The sequence below is a fragment of the Haliotis rubra genome, unplaced genomic scaffold (assembly GCF_003918875.1).
Source record: "Haliotis rubra isolate DU_JTF1 unplaced genomic scaffold, ASM391887v1 Scf348, whole genome shotgun sequence".
Lineage (NCBI taxonomy): Eukaryota > Metazoa > Mollusca > Gastropoda > Lepetellida > Haliotidae > Haliotis > Haliotis rubra.
Window position 1 is genome coordinate 53,005 of NW_025767022.1, and position 22,337 is coordinate 75,341.

The following is a 22,337-nucleotide window of genomic DNA, read 5'->3' on the forward strand; positions in this document are numbered from 1 at the left end:
AGGAATCATGAGTTCGTATGTCGTATGTGACCTTGTGTGGTATTTTATTTATTACCAAAGTCTTACATGCATTAAATTGACAATATAGCATATTTTTGTTATTGATATGGTTTCAAACCAAAACCGATTTCATAAAGAGGTTGCGGAAGAATTTTGTTCTGTAGTACACTTATGCATGACGTCACACTGTATTGGTGTCACTACGCCATTCTCGTCTGTCCCCTTGGTAACCGACATCACGATGCATGTCAGTTGTCATCGCCTCGTACAGCCTCCTACAGTAAACTACTCCATAGCACCCCGTTTCTTGGTTTGCAACTGCTGCACTCGGCTAACATCACTGGTGGAAATATTGCATTTATGTTTTTCGACGGATATAATGTCTCAGTTCGACTCAAAATTAAACAGCGACACGGCAACGTTCGCAATGTTTACATTCCCACAATGCATCTAAGTTGTAGAATGAATGAATTCACATGTTTGTTATGAATGAACAAGTAGTTCCGTCACAACGTGACCTAACTGAGAGGTCATCGGTTATCCAATCAAATCGTTAGAATCTCAGGTCAAATCGTTACGACACAGGTCAACGCGATACGACACTCGTGTGACGTACTAGAGTAGTATGCAACGCTGACCACGTGGGTAATAAACACCTATCCACACTCAGCATCAATCACAGATGTAACATGTACAACAGATCACTGATATGGACAACTGGAACTCTCAGTGCAGGACAAAAACCTGCTACATGTGACATATTCTTTGATGCAGATTGTTGTGTATCAATGATTTATCAGTTTCTTCAACAGTCAACATTCATCCTGGACACATGGAATCAGCAAGATGACAAGTCTCAAATACAGTTCATTGGGACACCATTTCATTTTAAAAATCCAATTCACAAAATATATTTGAGGATTTCTACAAGCTGATTTGTTACTTCCCAAACCATCTGCATAAAAAACACACTGATCCAGCTGTTCTTTTCCATCACAATACATATCCAATAGTGTTGAGTGAACATCTATGAAGGGACTGTACACCTATCAGACTCAGAAATGAAACAATAATGTTATTACACTCTAGCATCACCAGCTACTACCTACTCATAAAGACTTATCGCCAGTGAAAGAAGCATCATGTCAAGCTAGTGACCGAGTCACAACCAAGAGATCGTTCCTGCAGGCAGTTCTGTTCTTCTGCCAGTGTATCCTACCCTGCAGCTGAGATCAGGACAGACTGCGAGCCCATGTGGTGTATGTTCTTGAGGCCGATCCCCCACCTGGGGACCAGGGGGAACTCCAGTCATGGATGGGAATATCAGTCTCATACACTTTAGAGGCAGTTTTGTTGTACACTGGGAGGTGTTCATTGGCTTCATCTGATAACACCTGAAGTTACATATGAAATATGGTTAAGACAGGGGAGGTAACTCTGATAGAAAAAAACATTGCTTAGCAGTCTACGGCCATACCACTGTGAAACATTGCTAAGCATATTTACTGAAGACATTAACATATATATTTGCAATAAATACAATTTACAGCATCTGCTATTTGATACCTACTTTAAGATAAATGACAGCATCAGTTCCGTATCCCTCGACCGAGTTGAGTACTAAGTCGCCCTGGAAGTATCGCGCGTAAAGCCTGGACAGGGGCAGGCCGTACCCATAGCCAGCCTGGAAACACAACACAACAGGAATAACATCCACATACTTGCACACATGGACACAATCCAGCACAACACAGACATGTATCAAGCGTATGTTATAAATTGAGGAAGTATGATTTTTGGTCAACAAATCAGCAATAACACAGCAAAGCATAACACTTAACAGAAATATCCTATAATAACATTTGGCCACTAAGTACAATTTTCCTTCAAAACATCCTCTTCAATCAACCGTCAAAAGGTAGGTGGAAGTAAGAAGTTGACACTGAGCTGAACGATATTTCCAGCGTGTGTGAAGTTTATGCAGGATATCAGGACACAAGTCTCACATATTATCTATCTTGGCCAAGCTACCAAGAATCACACATCACCAGCAGATTATGTTATGCAAGAGGGTGAGTTACTCAGCTTAACACCACTATTTCAACAGTATTTCAGTGATATTATAGAAATCCGTTTTGATTTTGAAAATGCCAAGAAATATTTGCCGGAGATGAAACCAACAAGCTTGTGCATAATGCTGACAAACTCACAAATATAACCTTCAGATCTTAGATTTCAAACCATGGTCATAGGTTAGTGGCATGCCTAAGGCACAGAACTACTGCACAGTGAACTGTCAACATGCAGAGATATTTGCAAGACAGTAATACATGAAGTATACAGCAGTGACCGGCACACTGGAGGAGAGAGGAAACGTACCAGTGGTGCTGACCCATCCCCAGAGCGGTCAGGCTGGGGAGCAGTGGAGTACATATACTGGAACAGTTGATCAACCTTAGACCTGGGCACTCCCCCACCCACGTCCGACAGTCTGATTGTCAGATCTTCACTTCCCTTGGATATCATTACATTCAGTTTGGGTACATCACCGTCCGGAGGGCTGTGTTCCACCACAGCTCGCATGGCATTCTGCAAGAGGGAACAACATCAGTCAGCTAACATGTCTTTCTATTTGGTGAAGAATAAGACTGAACACTCACTTGCTTGAACAGGGAAAACATACCATGAAATGGTCAAGCACGTACTACGTCTTCATTAAGGTGAGAAGTTAGTTTAAACATTGTGGTTCAAGGTTATTTCACTTATAAAGAGAGAGAGAGTAAAATACCATGCCACTGTTCAACACAATATACATAGTAAGTCCATCTCAATGCTAGTTCACCTAGATATATTTAAATCAGGTTTTAATGATGTAATAAATTTTTAGGGCTCCTTGCTGCAAGGAGACCTGGTGTCCTTGGCATCAAGGGTTGTAAATCAACTGTATCTACAGTAAACAACATCCTCACACAACCACCGCGCTGTTCCAAATGAAATTGAAGTTTATCAATGGTTAATAACCGTGGGGACATCAGCGTTATTGTGTTTGCTGACACAGTGTCTTATAATTTTATTAAAACTGTTGAAAAAAAACTTGTTTCGTTTCGTTTCCTTATAATTTCACAAGTCTAGTAGTAGTATTACTCGAAGTCTTGCAATCACACACTCTGTCTATTGTCTGGCGTTAATTAGCTTAGTAACCCAATGTGGACACATTTTTCTGGAGACATGTTTTTACACGACACAGGGTGTCCACGGACCGAGAATACCCCTACTGGAGTACTTTAATTGCTGTGAAATCACAAGTTCACTTGCGTCAGCGTGAGAGAAACAGCGTTATGGATAGTGATAAATCCTACATAAATACAGAGCACGAGTGCTTCGTGTCCACATGTCAATTTGGCTGCTGTTAACATTTAGATGGGAGTGTCTTCCAACAGTGCAGCAAAAATCTGCATCACAACTCACCAGGTATCACTATCAGTAGGCAATGCATCATGATAAAGAGCATAAAAATGTCTTCTTTTGGTCAAATGGCACAAGAGTGTTTACAGACAGTTAGATGTGAATCACGGCTTGTCAGCTACATGTAACGGCATGTAATGCTGATTAAGAGTATAACAATAGACAAGGATCTAGTCAAAATAAAACAATGTCCTTGCTAATTTTTGTATATATCTATTATTGATATTAGATCAATGGAAAAGTATGTTTTCTTGTTAAAGAAAGACGTACATTAAATTCGCATAATGGGAATCACAGTGAGCCTTGCAACTTATTCAGTTAAGGCCAAAAAAGTTTCTGTTTCTCTGACTGTTTGAACAAAGGGTTCTTCTGGTTTGAGATTTATGATACCAAAGTGATATTTTTAAATCTAAGAAAATAGGTTTCGTGATGAATTTATTGAAACTTAAAGACCTTCCAGTACTTCCAGTCGAAGAGCATTCGACTAGCAGTGATATGATTCATATTAACTAAAACTATTACTACTTTCATCAGATATGTGACAGATACTCTAGGCTAGCTAGCTAGAACTAAAGCCAAGACGCCCTCATCGTTGCTTTCAACTATATTTTTATTTCTTGTTGTACCTACAGCATAACAATAATGACAGCATGATATCAGACCCACCTTAAACAGTTCGAACAGCATGTGATAGAGGTGAGAAGGTACATACACCATATTGATTGTGGACTCTTTCTCCAGTGCTGAAAACATACCGTTGCAGAAGGTTAAAGAATGTAGATCAGATCTGTATCACTTTCTATTCGCTTACATCAATTTAAGAATATGGCCTAGTAATAACCATGATCACTGATGAATTATCAACAAGCAAGACAATGAGTCTAACACATCTTACGATTTTTTGTTATAATGTCCACTTCGGGTGAGATGAGGTAGTACTGGTCACAGAGAAATCGAGCATTCTCATACGCATCTGGAACCAAAACACATTTCATAATAGAAAAAAACCCAATTATTTCTGAAACAACATTGACAACATCAGTAGATAGGAAATATGATGTTCACACTCCTTTCACAAAAGTATTCATCAAATTTCTACAAAAACAAAACAGTTAACTACCTACAACAGAATAGTGTAGGAGGAAAGCCTAAACTTGCTATCAAACCAATAAACAATCCAGACAAACAGAGATTTAAAGACACCATCAGTTTTCTGTTGTGTGTAAGGGAGGCAACTCTGTAAACACCTGTGCCATCCATGTCCCCAATGATAGTAGAACAGGGTTCTAATGTACAATGATGGAAACCTACCCTGCACAACGTCCAACACATTACAGCTGGGGTCGATGCAGCCTATATGCCGTGGGTGGGCAAGTTGAGAGCCAAACAACAGAGCTGAAACAACACGTTGCCATGGTAATGTAGGAAACTCATACATGTAATTAAGCATCAGCCCAAGATTGTACTGTGGCATCCTTCTAGAATGAAGCACAGCAAAAACAAAGAGGGAAGGCATCAGCAGATATGGTAATGCATTCAGGGCAATGATAATTGATAAACTAGTCTGAATGTAACAGTTCTTCAAACTAATGCAGGTTTATTGGCAATTTTGGCACTCAGAGGAATCCTTAAAAAGATGAAAGACACAAACCAGTGTGCAAGGTGTAAGTAATGTAAAAGAACCATATGAACTTTGTTCAGTTACCAGGTGTTAGCTCCAGTAGCCTTGTTCCATCGAACTAACACAGATTCAATGTCATGATAAAGTATGAGAGACAGCTTAATCAGAGCCTTGTCCATAAATCACAAAGACAGACAGTGCCATTACTCACTGTGCTGATTGATGAGCATCCGGATGCTAATCCTGCTCATGTAGAATCGGTCCAGGAAATACTGGATGCGGTTGTTGGTGTTGCCATCCACGCCATATGTCTCCTTCAGCTCAATGATGCCCTGTAAACCATTCACATCATAATAGTTATACCTTGTCTAACATTTGCCATCATAATAACAATACCATGTCAAACATTCACCATCATAGATGTCATAGTGTGTTGCACCCTGTCAAGCATTCACCATCAGAATACATAGTGTGTTATACCATGTCAAACATTCACCATCAGAATATAGTGTGTTACACCCTGTCAAACATTCACCATCAGAATGCATAGTGTGTTATACCCCGTCGTCAACATTCACCATCAGAATGCATAGTGTGTTATACCCTGCCACCCTGTCAAACATTCACCATCAGAATGCATAACCCTGTCAAACATTCACCATCAGAATACCTATACCCTGTCAAACATTCACCATCAGAATACATAGTGTGTTACACCCTGTCAAACATTCACCATCAGAATGCATAGTGTGTTTACCCTGTCAAGCATTCACCATGTCAAACATTCACCATCAGAATGCATAGTGTGTTATACCCTGTCAAGCATTCACCATCATAATACATAGTGTGTTATACCCTGTCAAACATTCACCATCATAATACATAGTGTGTTATACCCTGTCAAACATTCACCATCATAATACATAGTGTGTTATACCCTGTCAAACATTCACCATCATAATACATAGTGTGTTATACCCTGTCAAACATTCACCATCATAATACAGTGTGTTATACCCTGTCAAACATTCACCATCATAATACACAGTGTGTTATACCCTGTCAAACATTCACCATCATAATACATAGTGTGTTATACCCTGTCAAACATTCACCATCATAATACATAGTGTGTTATACCCTGTCAAATATTCACCATCATAATACATAGTGTGTTATACCATGTCAAGCATTCACCAGTGTATAGTCATGCCTTGTGAAACTCTCACCATGACAACAGCTATAAACTATCAAACATTGACATCATAATACAGTTATACCCTGCCAAACATTACTTATTATTATACATTAATTTTTTTCTTTTCAAACTCAGTTGGCACAGCATATATCTTCATTTTTTTACCTATTCATCACTCCAGCTATATCCCATCTCAACACATTATCCTATCTCGTATCTAAGTGCGGAAAAATGGCACACATCTAACCACTAGATGAGTGAGTATGGTTTTACGCTGCTTTTAGCAATATTCCAGCAATAACACGGTGGGGGACACCAGGAATGGGCTTCACGCATTGTACCCATGTGGGGAATCAAACCTGGGTCCTCTGTGTGACAAATGAGTGCTTTAACCACTTGGTTACCCCACCGACCCCCAATATGATGATGCTGGTATTACGACATGCATACGTATGTGCAGGTTGTGAGATTAGAACAGTTGTTTTCTGCTTGTTAGATAATAATAAAATCATTAACATATTCTATTTGTTGGTAGATAGGTACTTTGTTCGACCATGTAACATATGTTAAGAATTGTAAAGTCAATACATCTCCTCTAAAGAAAGAGTGAAATTCATTCTTCAGAAATATCTTTGAAGACATTTCATCACATACTCACGGATTTGAGAACAAAAGATTCATTGAGAAAAGTCTGTGATGCCTTATATTTACTGCTGTATTCTCATGCTGCCACTACCTCTCCCCTGCCCCGTGTCATCATGCATCATAGAACCAAGTCATGAAGCATGCCTCTGCTCTCATCATTACCATCCTAATTACAGGTGTATGAAGGCAGGTACAGGTTGCCAAGGTAACACGGATCATCATACCTGAGCCATGGTTTCCACCACGTTGGCGTGACGATTCCGTATATGTGTAAGTGTGTCAGTGAAGCTGAAACAAAGTTTGAATGTTACATATTATCAATAACATAAATCGACCAACAAGTATGACATGCAGCGGAAGGTGCCGAGGATAAGGCTCACATGTGGATATCAACAACGATGAAGACATAGACCCACTTATTACCACTGCAATAGTTACAGTGTGTTCCCTGTCCAACACTAGCACTATGCATGTAGCGTAGGCATGTCACATGAAAACAGGGTACACCAGATAGCCTCTGTAACTTTCCAGGAATGTCTTGTTAGAGCCAATGCCAGTGAGCAATGCTGGTCTTCCTCAAGGCTAGAATTTGTCCATTGCAAATATGCTGTTCTCCCTAAGTGGATGCTTGGTTAGAATGTCCCAAGTGAAATATGCTGGACACAAAACACTCGAGTGGTCAAAATAAGTCAAAGGCATGTAATTGTCCCTGATGGGGCTCGTCAGTGTTCATAACATCAATCACTGGTATATGTTTAAAACGTGACAAAGTAAGGGCTGCTGGAATGTTGGTAAGTGTTGCATTAAACTTACTCAGTAAGGGTCTTGTCACTTGTGTTGTTTTCTTCAAAGTGAAGTAGTTCCTTAAAACTCTGTTCATACCTGCAACATAAGTCCAAGAAAATGAGACAGATTTTAAACTCAATGACTTACTAATCAATCATTATCAATGATGCATCTATTACTTCCTATGGTTGCAATGATTCATCACACATGGCCATAATCAATTACACAGGTACATAGAAATTGATGTATTGTTTTTATTCGAAAACTTTCAATCATTCCTCATCATACTGAAAACCTGAAAGTACACATATACTGTACATAACCAATTTGTAACCAATCAACCTCTGACATTTACGGATTTGGATTTTGTAAAAAATTTAAATCCAATCTCTTCACATGATTCCCTGAAAGTGGAATTGATTGATAATTGTGTTTAGTCTATGAGACAAGATCATCAACAATGTCAAATGCAAATTCTTCCAGTGGAGCCCAGTTTTTGAAGTAAGTGCTTGCCCATAGGCAATCTCATGCCAGACATGTAGTTACAAATTGAATGGGTCATGCAATGAATTTATGTGTAAATTTTATTTAATAAGTGTCAATTTATCATAATAAGTTGCATTATTAACAGTATGGTCTGAAGAGAATAGTCACAGACTGCAGCTTCTGATGGAGGGATGACAAATTTGTATTTATTTCACAACAGGCACCACACTTTATTCCGGGCAATGGACACTGACCACTTCACAAGTGTTTTCCAGAAGAAGTAGGCAGCAGTCTGAACACTACTAACAGATCAAAGTTGTCAACCTTACATTCTATTCTCATTTTCTTGGAAGCTTAATTATCAATATCTTATCACAGATCTGACATAGGCTGAGAAGATGATAATGTATCTCTATTAGGAATACCGATGAGGCAGGTTGCTAGGGCTCCCATGTGAAGATAAACTCAGGTTTTTATGACAATTACTGCTGGGATACACTGTACCATTTAGAAAGTGGTCAAACGTAACATATGTTATATTTGGGATTACATTTTCTGGCGATTAGGTGCCTAACTCTGAGGGTGTGGGTTGGAATCCCGGATAGGACTCAGCCCAACAAAAGTACTAAAGTACTGTCGGAAATGCTAGAAAAATGCTTTTTTACTTGTATTTAAAATTCAGAGGTATTACAGTTACTTAAATAACAAATATCACTTCAAGAAACATCTACCTAATGTAGACCGAGGGAATAAATTTTGAGACATGCTCTAAAATGTGTTTTTACTGATGAAAATACCAAAAACTTAGAAAAATAAGGGGTAGTGGGACGTTATTTGATACAAACATTAATTGCCTGTGTTACGTCATCAGCATCCACGGTATCGACAGGTGAAATTGACACCTGAGCACACGCTCGGGCGAGGGGTCATCTCAATAGATGTTTTCTGCAAAATGTTGAATATGTGTACGTATAGTATACGTATTGGTTATGTAAGGGATCATTTGTGTATGTGAATTGTTTTGAAATAAACACGAATTACTGTACATTGGAAAGAATCCTATCACATGTGTTATCTTATCGATTGATTGTAGAAATGTGCAACGTTTTAATAAATGTTTTGCATGTCAACAGTATATTTCATTGAAAAAATATGTATGTAATTCGGTCAGTTTAATCTAGTTGTGAACATTGGCCAAAGATTTGACGAAGTCACTGGTGTAACTTCTTTAGAATATATATATTCTTCTTCTCATAAAGTTTGTAGACCGCCCGTCTAAGCACTCCCTTGTCAAAGTTGTCAAGGATGGTTTTACGTCCCGGTTTTGCTTTTGAGACGGTCCCTGTCTTGTCTGATTTGTTTACAATATTGTAAACTTGTTGGTAAGACATACCAACAGCTCTACAAGTTCTGTAATAAACCCTTTCTAAACTAATGAAAGGTTTACCTCTGTCTTTCAGGCAGAAAAAACTTATAAACCTTTGCAACAATCGACTGCAAATCGTTGGCCACAGTGGACGCTGTGATAAAGATGTGCATGCATGACGGGAAACGTATTTATCAAGACTTAACATTTATATTAATATTTTTTCAATAATGAAACGATAATTAAGTAAAGTAACACAAACATTCAACATTTATTTGTTTAGGAAATACGTTAATTCATATTTTTACACCACCTGTATTATTAGCATAAATGTAAAGACTATTTCAGATTTCTGTTGTTGAACTCTGAAAAAATCCGAAGTTGCTGTTTTGATACCAAATTCTCTCCTGTAAACTGCCCTTTAAATGCATGGGAATGTTAAATCGATTGAAATAGAAATTAGGTACACTTTACGCGAGTTGATATATTGACAACATAGTACATTTATCACCTTTATAAAGATATTAAGGCTAAAAAGCATTTTTCTAGCATTTCCGACAGTACTTTAGAATCTGTACTTTACTAGGAAAGTGTACTCCCAAATACAGCATATGTTACAATTACTGCTGGGTCGTATGTACTGTGCCACAGCACCTGCATCACTATGTATCAAGGTAGGGGCAACATGTGGGGAACTTCATCTGCAGTCCACATACAGCTTGTTGGTATCCATCAGCTTGTGTCTAATTCACATTCATTCAGGCTTGCTGTAATCAACTGATACTGTTACCCACATAGAGTTAACCTTTTGTTGTGGGACAGAGACAAGACCATGCTTGCATGAGCAATTACATGTCGTGCTGTTCTTGTACTATGTGAATATTATTGCTTAACATGTGACAAACAATGTATGCATTCAGTTATTACATGCACTGTTGGTGATATCAGTAAATATGTTTTGAACAAATTCAAGATAATCATATCAACTGATGATAATGTTAAATTGCTAATGTAGGTTATTGTCCACAATATGAACATCAGTTCTTGGAACTCAGTAATCAATATCAATAATTGGACCTCAGTTGTTTACATTGCAGGCTTACTGCATGTGTTGTTTATGTATTGATCTCACAAACATAACAATGAGAATATACTTTCTAAAATTTAATTGAAGTCTCATTTTTTGTGAATATAAATTAGTCTCCCGGGGCCATTGATAATTACTGACACATGATTGGTCGACTATTTAATCACTCCAGCAATATATATGGATATCACCTTTCACAAGAATTATAAAAACTGTTCTTTGAGAAGAAATATCAGAACTTCTGCTAACTTTCAGTACATGGTCTGCAAACCAAATACATAAATAAAGTGACTATAGATGTGACCAGAAATGACCTTGACCTGGCAAGTGTCAAGTTTTAAAAAATTTCCACAGTGTCAGTTAATCTGTTCCAGTGCAAACTCAGTTACCCCCACTACTATCCAGGGCTGACACATTGCTACACAATAACCAATCAATACACAAAGATAGGGATCATGAAAATACTCTTTCAACATACCCAGTGGAAGCTAATCATTTATTGATTTTAACCCACAGGTGACACAGGTAGTAAACCATATGGTGACTGTGAGAATTTACGCTGAAATACAGGTGATAGTAGAAAGTGGACACAGTGACACTGCTGAATGGAAAGATACTTGGTGGCAGAGAAAAAACTGGTTCATCTTGTCAGTCCTACGGTGCTGACAAATCAATACATACTGTGGTAGCACCCAACGACTCACATCATTAGTTCTCTGCATCAATTAGCAGTCTCTTCCACAATATGACACTAGGAGTAACATGTTGAAGATGTATTACCAATGAATCAATAGTCATAGCCTTGAGTATTTAACGTAGTCATGGACAACGGACACAGTCTGGTTAACAAAAAGATCTTTACTCCCTTTGACTGGAACAAGTTCGCAGACAAGGTTAGAGTGCAAATACACATGGTTGGATGTACATTGCCAGGGATTCATATCAACTAGTTCTTTCATATCTATCGTGACCAATTTGAGCAACAACCAAATCTTTATGAGTATGATTAGGAGTAAATCATGAATATATGGCTATGCTCATCAACTCATGACAAAGGAGGCTAGGGCAAGCTGAGGTAATATAGATGGTTTACTTCAGAAACTCACCAACAATCCACAATGAATCATGATTAGCTGAAGTCACTATGATCAACAGTATGTCATGTATGTATAGATGTACTTACCAACTCATGACAAAGGGAGACAATGAACTATGCATGAACTACATGTATGTATATGTATAGATGTACTTACCACTCATGACCTCTTATGATCAACAGTATCTCATGTATGTATAGATGTACTTACCAACTCATGACAAAGGGAGACTGAGGGAATCTTCAGAATGAACTATGATCAACAGTATCTCATGTGTATGTATGTATGTACTTACCAACTCACAAATATGAGGGATTGAGTTTATCTTGAATGAACTATGATACCAGACTACTATGATCAACTCATGTATGTATAGATGTACATGACAAGGGAGACTGAGGGAATCTTCAGAATGAACTATGATCAACAATGGGAGAATACTTGATCAACTGAGGGAATCTGAGGGAATCTTCAGAATGAACTATGATCAACAGTATGTCATGTATGTATAGATGTACTTACCAACTCATGACAAGAGAGACTGAAGGCATCTGCAGAAGGTTCTCAGGAAGATGGTTGATCTCCTTCATAATGTTAGCCATCCTAACAGGAAGCTCATTGCGCAGGAAGTTAAACGAGAGCTCTTGACTCCCTGTCTTGCTACCTGAAAGTACACAGGACACAGACCTTCTTTAACTTTATCCGAACGATAGCACTCACTGACAATTTTGACCATGTGTTATGGCATTAACACACAGAATCAAGAAGTTAATACTATTTTGAAGTTAACACCATTTGATGCCTACATGGAAGAAAACATGAGAAATTGACAATGACATGTTTACTATGTTAGTTCGTTTATGAAGTGGTATATTTGAGCATCACTGAAATAACATTTATGCGATCGAGGTGATCCAACTGAATTGTGTATCTGTCCCAGGACATGTATTTCACAGACCATGTCACCAAAACCAAGAGTACATGCCAAAGGCACTATGATCACATTTCATGAGGCGACTCATATAGTCTTTTTCGATTACTTTTGAGTTCTTGAGTATCTTTGTAAAATAGCAAAATAATGTGTTTAGACATTTTAAGGGGAGAAACTTCTTTGAATGATGGCCACGACCGAAATGACCTCAGTGCATCATATTCGTAAGAAGTCCTTGGCACTCCGCCCCTTTGACTCCAACCATTTTCACAACGGAACACAAAGGCTTTGTTTTCTAACCTATATAGAGTAACAGGGATTTACATGGAGTCCTGTATTTGAGGGTCCCTGTGACTCATACTCTTTTCAGGGGTCCTTGGCAACAACATTCGGGTCCCAGACACTTAAATATTATTATTAATACTGTTATTGTATTGTGTATCATGATCATCACATTGTTACAGTAATTAAACTGTCAATAGTACCATAACCCAGCTAGTTGCAAACTCGGTAATAACCTATTGTCACTTGATTGGAATTTTTTAAAAAAATATTTGCCTTTTTCTGCGTCCCTGTGGATGTGCTAATCAATTTTGTTGCGTCCATTGTCAATTTTTATGCATATAGGATGCTGGAATTCTTGTCCTGTAAATCCCTGCAGTAACAAACAGGAACAGTAGTGCACATCAGGCATTAATGAGTTATTTTAGCCCATAGTGGCTCAGAAATTAGAGAAAATATGCAAACATGCTTGTTTAGAGATTGTGTTTTTGCCAAGTGGCTCGACTTTTAACATAAAAAATATACAGAGTACTATCAAACTCCGCAGAATTCAGGCTTGAACATACATGTATATCTTGAATGGTGATTGTAAATCAAAGATATCATGAATGTTATTCAGTGTAGCATCCCTTACTATCGTCCATTTATGTCAGTCTCTTTGCTCACAAGTATTACGTTGCTTCTAATGGCTAGTCTGGTAGACAGCACACAAAACTGATTTGTGCATTTATTAACTTTGGATTATATTTTCACACAGCACATGAACACAGAAAATTATCAACAAATAAATGAAATAACTGCCACCTGTTACAACTGTGATGATCAAACTTTAAAAAGGTGGAATAAATGTGACTTGGCAAAACTAATATGTATGTGGTGTCATACATAGGTTATTTATAGCTGACTGTAACTAGATACTGTAGTCATTAGTACAATATGTATAACATTTTGTCCATATGTTAGGAAGAGTGCTTTGTTGCTCATACATCTTACTTCACAGAGCTGCTGTTTTTGTGTCTTTGTGGTGTTTTCATCTATTCAATGACCTTGAACTTTTTCTTGTTTATGCCAGCTGTTTACAAACCACACCTGACAGTGTTGTAAAATGACATTCAATGGAATGTTTCAGGCAGAGAATCAATTTATGCTGACATGGTAAACAGAAAGAACGTGAACTTTTTATCATATTTGATTTATCATAGCAATATGCATAAGTGTTTTTTTGTGTGAAAATGAACTCTGCTGTCTCAGGTCCCTCCTAAACTTGCAGATGTTTGTAAGGAAATGATTAGCTTCAATGATAATTCCCAGATAATATACCTAACATATAAATACAGAACTAATACATATCCAAAGTATTATCTTTCCTTCACATGGATGAATGTTTTGTATAGGTGAAGATCTGATCATTAGATCCTAACAGATTCTTTCAACATCGAATGGGTCAAGACAACAGTATGCAAGGCTCCCGATAAAGGCCGTTTCGGCGTATGTACGGATAAGAAATATGCACCATGCGGATAATTAACAAGCGTATTTATCTGAAAAAGTATTGTTTTATTGTTTCTTGACCTGTTTACACAAGAGTAGCAATGTTGTGGTGCATATATGAAACGAAACACAAGATTACTGATACGCCATTAAATTCCATGCAGTACTCTAAATGTACTCTTCAGTTTTTCCAGTTTTCCTATATTGAAAAAATAAGGAGTATGTACTCCTGATGTTGAAAAATTATTTTGAGCCCTGAGTATGTAAGAGGGGACATAACCAAGAAATTATTTTTAGTGTTTATGAAATGAGCGAGTACACACTGCATAATCCACAAAGCAAAATCTCCACATCCATTTTTATGCTTATTTTAGGCAAATTCGCAACTAAGCGCCCTTGGTAAACTAAATTGTTTGCTGAGGCAGGTATTTTGCATTTACTCAATTTGCAAATAAAAGAAATGTACTCAGCCTATAAATAGCATAACCCTGAAACATTTATAAATACTGCAATTATGTAATAGTCCTGCTTAGCTCCCTGATATTGTTGACAGAAACTGAAATCATCTTGACAATCTCCAACAGTTTAATTTAGATAAATGTTGTGTGGGTGTTTGAATTACTTTATCAAACCGCAAAAGAAAGTGAGGTAATAATTTTGTAACTGTTGTCAAATATAATATACAATCCTGAGGGGATGCAGGCACTGAATGACAGTAAATCGATGATAAATAACTATTTCAGATTGAGAAAGCAAGCTTGTTTAAATTCAGACTTTCCGTGATGTTAGACTTTGTTAGTGTGTTAGAGTGACACTAGTTCTGTCAAAATGCAGAAATGACTATACTGCCCTGGACTAATGAATCTGATACACTAATATGGTTCAGAACCCAATGATTACCTTTATCACATTGCATATTAATGATATGTAGCATTTTGTATTGTGTATATATAATCAACAATACTTATGTCTTCAAAATATGAAACATTAGCGTGCGTTCTGACAGTTTATGTCTATATCTGCTTACCGAACTCCAGTAGTTGTTTCAATGAAAGTGGTGATGGGTTGAAAGTGGCGTACTTTTCAAAAGATGCCCACCTCAGTCCAGACATGACATTGGAAAAAAATATGCGTGACAACTTCATCTCTGAGAATTAAAAGTGTAAATAACTCAGTGGAATCAAGTCCTTCCAAAATGTTTCTGAGAAGAAGCCACACGGATGGAAATCAAAACAAACATTGAAAGATCTATATCCGATCGAACCCGTGAGGTTACCGCGTTCGAACTAATTCTGTAGATCAGGTCAGACTGTGACCCTGACTGTGTTGGAAAGGAACGGGCCGCCTATGAACAAAACGTGCTAACTCGAAGAAATCATTTGCATCTCGGTCACCGATTTTCCGGTAAACAAACAACTGCTGTGACACATGCAAGTCGTCATGTAGACTTTGACCCAGTTCACCGTGTTTTGGTTTTGGATACAATTCGGCATACAACTAATTTAATAAGCTGAAGGAGGGAAACAGAGTCTTTGTCATTTTGATATCAATTTCACAATGAAGCAATTAAAATATATAGTCTCTGGCGAATAAAATATATGTGACAAGATATGTTTAGTGGAAAAGGTTTCGAAAATCTTTCTCCGCTTCCCTTTGGCATTTGAAGCCTACTCTGCAAACGATATACACGATATGTTGTTAGGATAATAGAGGTGGACTTTGCCCTCTATCGGGGAAAATTTCGTCAGGGGCGATAAGCGTTAACAGCTGATCTGGGGTCAAGTGAGGGTCACCCTCCTTTGTGGTCAATACCGCCTCAAGTGACAGAACACGGCTTTAGATCACATCCCATTTATCTCAATGCGTGTACAATAACCACCAATATATCCCTATCAACCAATATGTTAGCTTTTTGATAATTATTATCCATTTGAAAACGTAATATTCAGATTAAAACATTTAACTAATCTTTTTATCTTACTTAAAACCATACATTTGCGCATGTTGTTGGTTATTTTCCTCATGACGAAATGTGAATGACGCAATTGCTGCTGATGATAAAGTAGAGACATTGTGATTGGTTCATTGAGACACACCTCCATTTCAAGGGAACATCTCAATCTGAAAGCCCTCCGCAATACATACAGTGTGGCGTGTTGATGTGTGAACATGCACGGAACCAGGTACAATGGTGTAGGTGACACTTGGCTGGTAGGGGTATTGGTGGCAGGTCGGGATGTGTGTTTAAGCAGGGATAATCTACGTCTTCTGTTCTACTGGTTTAAGCGTGTTTCACACTAAGTGATGATGCTCTGTTCTACACCCACAGTCATTAAGATATTATGCATAAATACCATCTGCATTCGACATGACATTTGACCTTTCATGACAAACTATTAGATTTGTTTCGTCCAAACTTCAGCCGTGGGACTTCCTGTCACGGACTGCCTGTACACCACGACAATTTCACCATCACACGTTAAATAACCCTCGTCGCGGAATAGCACAGAATCCACACCTACAGATCGAACGTAGATATTTGGAATTGTCATTTTTGCCTATAAATGACCCATTCATTTGTATATATAAAAACTAGGATATATTTCACTTACTTTATATCTGAAACTGAACGTTGTGAAGCAATAACCCAATCATGCCAAATAACAACACAGACATTAATTAACGTCATGGTACTCAGATTATATATAGCAGAAAAACAATATTTCTACGTACCAAAATCAATGAATTTTTTGATTGACAGCGGTGATGGGTTGTAGTGAGAGTAGTGTTCTAGCATATGAGCGAGGTTCTGAATAGATCTTCTCGCCGTGTGAGAACCCATCATAGTATAGTTGAAGCTGATAGTGAATATCGTCCCCGGGGTAAAACTCCATATACAAGCTAGCCGTTGTTTTCTTCATCCGTCTCTACTGACTTCTGTCTCCAACTGTTTCTAACGAGATAAAACTGGCTTATGGTCCTTAACGACGGAAGTTCAGCGAGATTTACACGTAATGTTCTGAATATTCCGTTGGGGTCTCTCCGCCGATATTTACGTTACTTGACCTATTTCAGACGTCACGCATTTCTTAACCAATCACAGCTCGAGTGACCATTGAAGGCCCGCCTTCTATGATAATATATTGTTGTAAACACTGACAGTGCTCCCAGCTGAGCGAGCAAGCCCTGCCCAGTTGCGGTGGAAATCATGTCGGTTATCTCAATGTCTGAGGAGACTTGACAGACGGGGGATTTTCCCTTGTGTAGATTACATATGTGTTATCTGGCTATGTGTAAACAGGCCTATCAAAACAGGGTGTTCAAACACGTGTATTGATGGATATTGTGGGACAGTCGCATTGACGATCATGAATCGATAATATTCAATTTTATCGATAATGGTCAACATTTCTTGCACAATCTTCACAAATTATGAACGGTCCCTAAGACACATTACGCATTAACCCGCAGAAATCCCATACGTTCTTGTGTTTGTATGTCACCCCCCAGCCTCAATCTATATTGAACTAAGCACCACCCCTGACATTGTGTGTCCAGTGAGTCAGCTGGCGTTACCGTTACGTCACGACGTGTACGAGTCAGATTATATAGCTGCTGCTACTGAACATGTGATACAAGTTGTTTAACTTTTTGTCGTTACCGTCGAGCAAGGGAGAGTAAATTAGTTTGCAAACGGGTAAGCCTTTGTTGAGAAAGTGCTTCATGAAAAAGCCAGCAGCGTATATTTTAAGGAAGATGTTACTTGAGTCAGTTCGTCTCTCGGTATGTCTTTCACTTCGGCTTAAACAAAATGGTGTAGTGTGAATTTACCGTCAAATCCCTGTCTCGAAATTTACTAGGAATTACGAATTGTCATTGTATTCTCAGGTAGTATTGTAGAGAGGTTTCCTTGATATACTGTGGATCCAAAACAAACTATGAAGATTTGCGTGAAGTTTTGCAATCGCAAAAAGGTTTGCAATCTCAAAAAGGAACAACTTCAACTCTGCCAATATCATACAACTAATTTGATAAGCTGAAGGAGGGAAACAGTTTCTTAGTCATTTCGATATCAGTTTCACGATGAAGCAATTCAAATATAGTCTCTGGCGAATAAAATATATGTGACAAGATATGTTTCGTGGAAAAGGTTTCGAAAATCTTTCTCCGCTTCCCTTTGGCATTTGAAGCCTACTCTGCAAGCGATATACAAGATATGTTGTTAGGATAATAGAGGTGGACTGAGTCAATTTAAAAACTTCACAATTCATATTTATAAATAAAAATATGAATTCTTATAGTAGACAGTTTTCGGGTATCAATAATATTAATCCCTCAAGAAACAAACCACAGCACATTAAGTGTTTTACCCACAATAGTGCTAAAACGTGTTTTCACGTGCTACTGGTCACGTGATCTTATCATTGCACGTGCATTCGATCGCACATGTTCCCATCAACTGTACAAAGCCAATTCTTGTGCCGCGCCTCCCAAATGTGCAGCGTAAACGTACCGTTGGCATGCTGGAAGCGGGAACGTCAGTAAGTGACATTGCAAGGACAGTGCAGCCGTCGGACTGTTTATGATTTACAGACTCGACTGCAACAATCTGGCACCACTCGAAGAGAGTGTGGAGGCGTGAACGTTATGCTCAGTGTTGTGTACATGAAGTTGACAGATTTGAGGGCGGAAGTGTCATGGTTTGGGGTGCTTTCTGTGTGATTGCCAGTTCCTGACTTCTGGTTATCCGTGGGAAACTTAATGCTGCAGGTTACAGCGACAAGGAGCTAGCTCCCGAACTTGCTAGTATTCCATTCATGGCAGCACATGGTCCAGGTCTTCACTTTCAACATGACAATGCCAGACCCCATACAGCCATCTTGACCAGGAATTACCCGCAGAACGCAGGAATTAACGTTCTTGACTGGCCGTCAAGGTCACCTGATCTCAGTCCATTCGAGCACATCTGGAAAGCTCTTGGTAGAGGTCTGCGCTCTCAGGAACCAACCCAGAATTTGCAGGATCTTGGTGCTGCTTTGCATGAACAATGGCGCCGACTCCCCAATAATGCGTTTACACGCACCAAACAGTCCACGGGGAGGCGTTGCTTAGCAGTTGTGAACGCACGGGGTGGCCATACACGCAACTGAACGTTTGAAACATCAGATTTAATTTCTTGTGACTTGACACTTCGTTTACGCCTTTTATTGATTAACCTCTACACCACACTCTTGTGTCCTTTCTTTTATATGTTATTTAATATATGATTTTGTGAAGTTTCTTGTTTGACTCAGTATGTTTGGTTTTCGGATATAGTATACTCCTATACAAGAAACAGGTGGAAACTTCGTTCCTTGAGTCAAGGAAAAACGTTAACCAGTTTCATTTTGATAATGCCAACAGGTTCTGAACAGCCTGAAGTGATTTTATGTGATCACAGAAATGATTTCGTCGCTTATAATTAAATCCCTCAATCTATTTGTAACGAACAACAAATACATTGGGGAAGTCGTAAACTAAACAAAGGGTCTCCACTGTGAAAAGTAGTAAGTAAAACCGTGTGCAGCTGTTGAACTACCCAAAGACGCAGTTTTGCGTGATGACGTGTTTGATAAGCAAACCAACTGATCACGTGCCACACAATGTCATCGAAATAGCACAACACCCAGGAGCGCATATCTGCTACACGTGATGTTATCACAGTCACAGTCTCGTGGACCCGTGAAGGTCCGGGTTAGGATGAACCTTCAGTAACCCATGCTTGTCTCCCGTGAAGGTCCGGGTTAGGATGAACCTTCAGTAACCCATGCTTGTCTCCCGTGAAGGTCCGGGTTAGGATGAACCTTCAGTAACCCATGCTTGTCTCCCGTGAAGGTCCTGGCTAGGATGAACCTCCAGTAACCCATGCTTGTCTCCCGTAAAGGTCCGGGTTAGGATGAACCTTCAGTAACCCATGCTTGTCTCCCGTAAAGGTCCGGGTTAGGATGAACCTTCAGTAACCCATGCTTGTCGTAAGAGGCGACTAACGGGATCGGGTGGTCAGGCTCGCTGACATGGTTGACACATGTCATCGGTTCCCAAATGCGCAGGTCGATGCTCATGCTGTTGATCACTGGATTGTCTGGTTCAGATTCGATTATTTACAGACCGCCGCCATATAGCTGGAATATTGCTGAGTGCGGCGTAAAACTAAACTCATTCACTCACAGTCTCGTGCTCCTCCTAAGTGTATAGATTGTTGCCAAGAACAAATTGCTCCACTCTTCGGTAAGAGCATTAGAGATATTGCTGTAGACTTGCCGAAAATGCCGAAAGGCTGAGGTCATGCTGACTATGATCTGCTCCAAGTGGACCATCTTGGCAATCGTCCTGTGTGATCGTTATGTTGGATGAAGTCCGGTCCCACTACACCTGCAAACGGCCTCACGTGCACATGCAGAATGTAATCCTTATAGTGCACTGACGTCATCGTGTCCCGAAGCTGACTCCAACGTCTGGTATCGACCCAATGCCATGCTGATTTCAGGTTGACTGACAACAATGACGTTTGCAACCTGAATTTGTACTGACCCAGTTTCAAGCATGTTCAACTTTGTGGATGCAAACGTTCATCCACCTGTTACAATCCTGTGAATCAAACGTTGTTATACTCACTAATAATGTTGTGCAAGGATTCTGTCACGATCTGTCAAATCTCTTCAAATGCGTATATCCCTTCCTAAAACGTATTGAGATTCGAATAGTGAAATTCTAGTGATATACAAGTCACTCAAACCGGCAATCAAGGCGAGGTTTCCCGAAAACTAGGGTTCTGATAAGAGGGACTCACTTTACATGAGACAAATACATGAAGCAAAAGTCATGACAAGATACCGTAATGTAGACCCTGTCTCCCCTTCCTTCTACATGCCGTGCAACGAAACTAACATGGGCTATATGGCTTTAAGTCAAGCACTATTCCAGAAGCTCCAAACTTTGGTGTCTACATTTCACTGTTTTTTGATATACATTCAAGTATACTCTTTCGAAGCGGATTTTAAAGGTCTTCATCCAACTCTTGTCCAAATTTTGCTTTTTCAAGTTAAAGCATTCAGTAAATGTTTCAACAATAATTCCAAGGCATTACTGCGCAATGTCCGTTATGTATCCATTTTTTTGTACTTGTACGTTATGTTCCCATGTAATGTTATCATTTGATCAATTGACTTATCTCTACATTTGTCTTTGACGAGTGCCACTAGGGAAACAGGATATGTCCACCGTTCGCGAGTACTTGGTAAAATCACTATTTTATAGCGGTTCCGAAACACATGCTGATGTTATGGTGGAAATCGTACAATGGCCTCTACTCTTATCATGTATATACTAGTATTTATTTGACAGAGATATATTCATAAATATGAAAACATTTAATGTTTGAATATATGTATTTGATCTGGCTGTGGTGTCGGCTTCCCTGTCATCCCTACGACACACTTATCAAACAGATTGGGACCTATTGAACTCTACAAAATTATGATAAAGATCGAGTTGTAAATATTTATTATCAAGATTTCAAGATTCAATATTTGTATTCAGTATTAGAGGCCTCAGCCCACATGTTTTGTCTGACAAACCTCCTTTCACAGAAGAATACATAAAAACGGTACAAACAAATGGTATATATACAATATACATAGTGAAAAAGAATTCAAGAGAACATTTCAAACAGCTTTAAGCAGCATATGGAAAATCGAGTTGTAAATATTTATTATCATGATTATGGAAAACACTGCTTTTAATGTTTCTATGATTTTTCATCGCTTGCATTCCATACATTTCCATACATGAATGCTCTCTTGACAGCTCAGGCGTGAGATGGAACACGAAACTAATCAGTTTT

The 22,337-nt window shown here is 38.7% G+C and overlaps 1 protein-coding gene across 2 annotated transcripts; it reads right to left on the bottom strand.

Moving 5' to 3' along the window:
• Positions 1-866: 866 nt before the first annotated feature.
• On the bottom strand, positions 867-17,502 carry LOC124284920 (pyruvate dehydrogenase (acetyl-transferring) kinase isozyme 2, mitochondrial-like). 2 transcript variants are annotated; one of them, XM_046721052.1, is made up of 11 exons: positions 17,189-17,502; positions 12,274-12,415; positions 7,743-7,811; positions 7,154-7,217; positions 5,298-5,418; positions 4,777-4,860; positions 4,361-4,438; positions 4,132-4,208; positions 2,380-2,589; positions 1,571-1,684; positions 867-1,394 (listed from the first exon to the last, which is right to left on the bottom strand). In XM_046721052.1, exons 1-11 carry the CDS (start codon positions 17,298-17,300, stop codon positions 1,233-1,235), a joined length of 1,233 nt encoding a protein of 410 aa, XP_046577008.1. In that variant the 5' UTR covers positions 17,301-17,502; the 3' UTR covers positions 867-1,232. The 2 variants fall into 2 exon arrangements, with proteins under 2 accessions (XP_046577008.1, XP_046577007.1); XM_046721051.1 differs by lacking the exon at positions 17,189-17,502 and adding an exon at positions 15,483-15,928.
• Between the last annotated feature and the right edge of the window lie 4,835 nt (positions 17,503-22,337).

Excerpts from the sequence above, each read along its gene's own strand:
- LOC124284920 (XM_046721051.1), bottom strand. The coding sequence starts at position 15,600 with ATGAAGTTGTCACGCATATTTTTTTCCAATGTCATGTCTGGACTGAGG. Across the intron at positions 2,590-4,131 it reads TGCTGTTCGAACTGTTTAAG|AATGCCATGCGAGCTGTGGT; the intron begins GTGGGTCTGATA and ends TCCCTCTTGCAG. Across the intron at positions 1,395-1,570 it reads ATGCTGTCATTTATCTTAAA|GTGTTATCAGATGAAGCCAA; the intron begins GTAGGTATCAAA and ends ATGTAACTTCAG.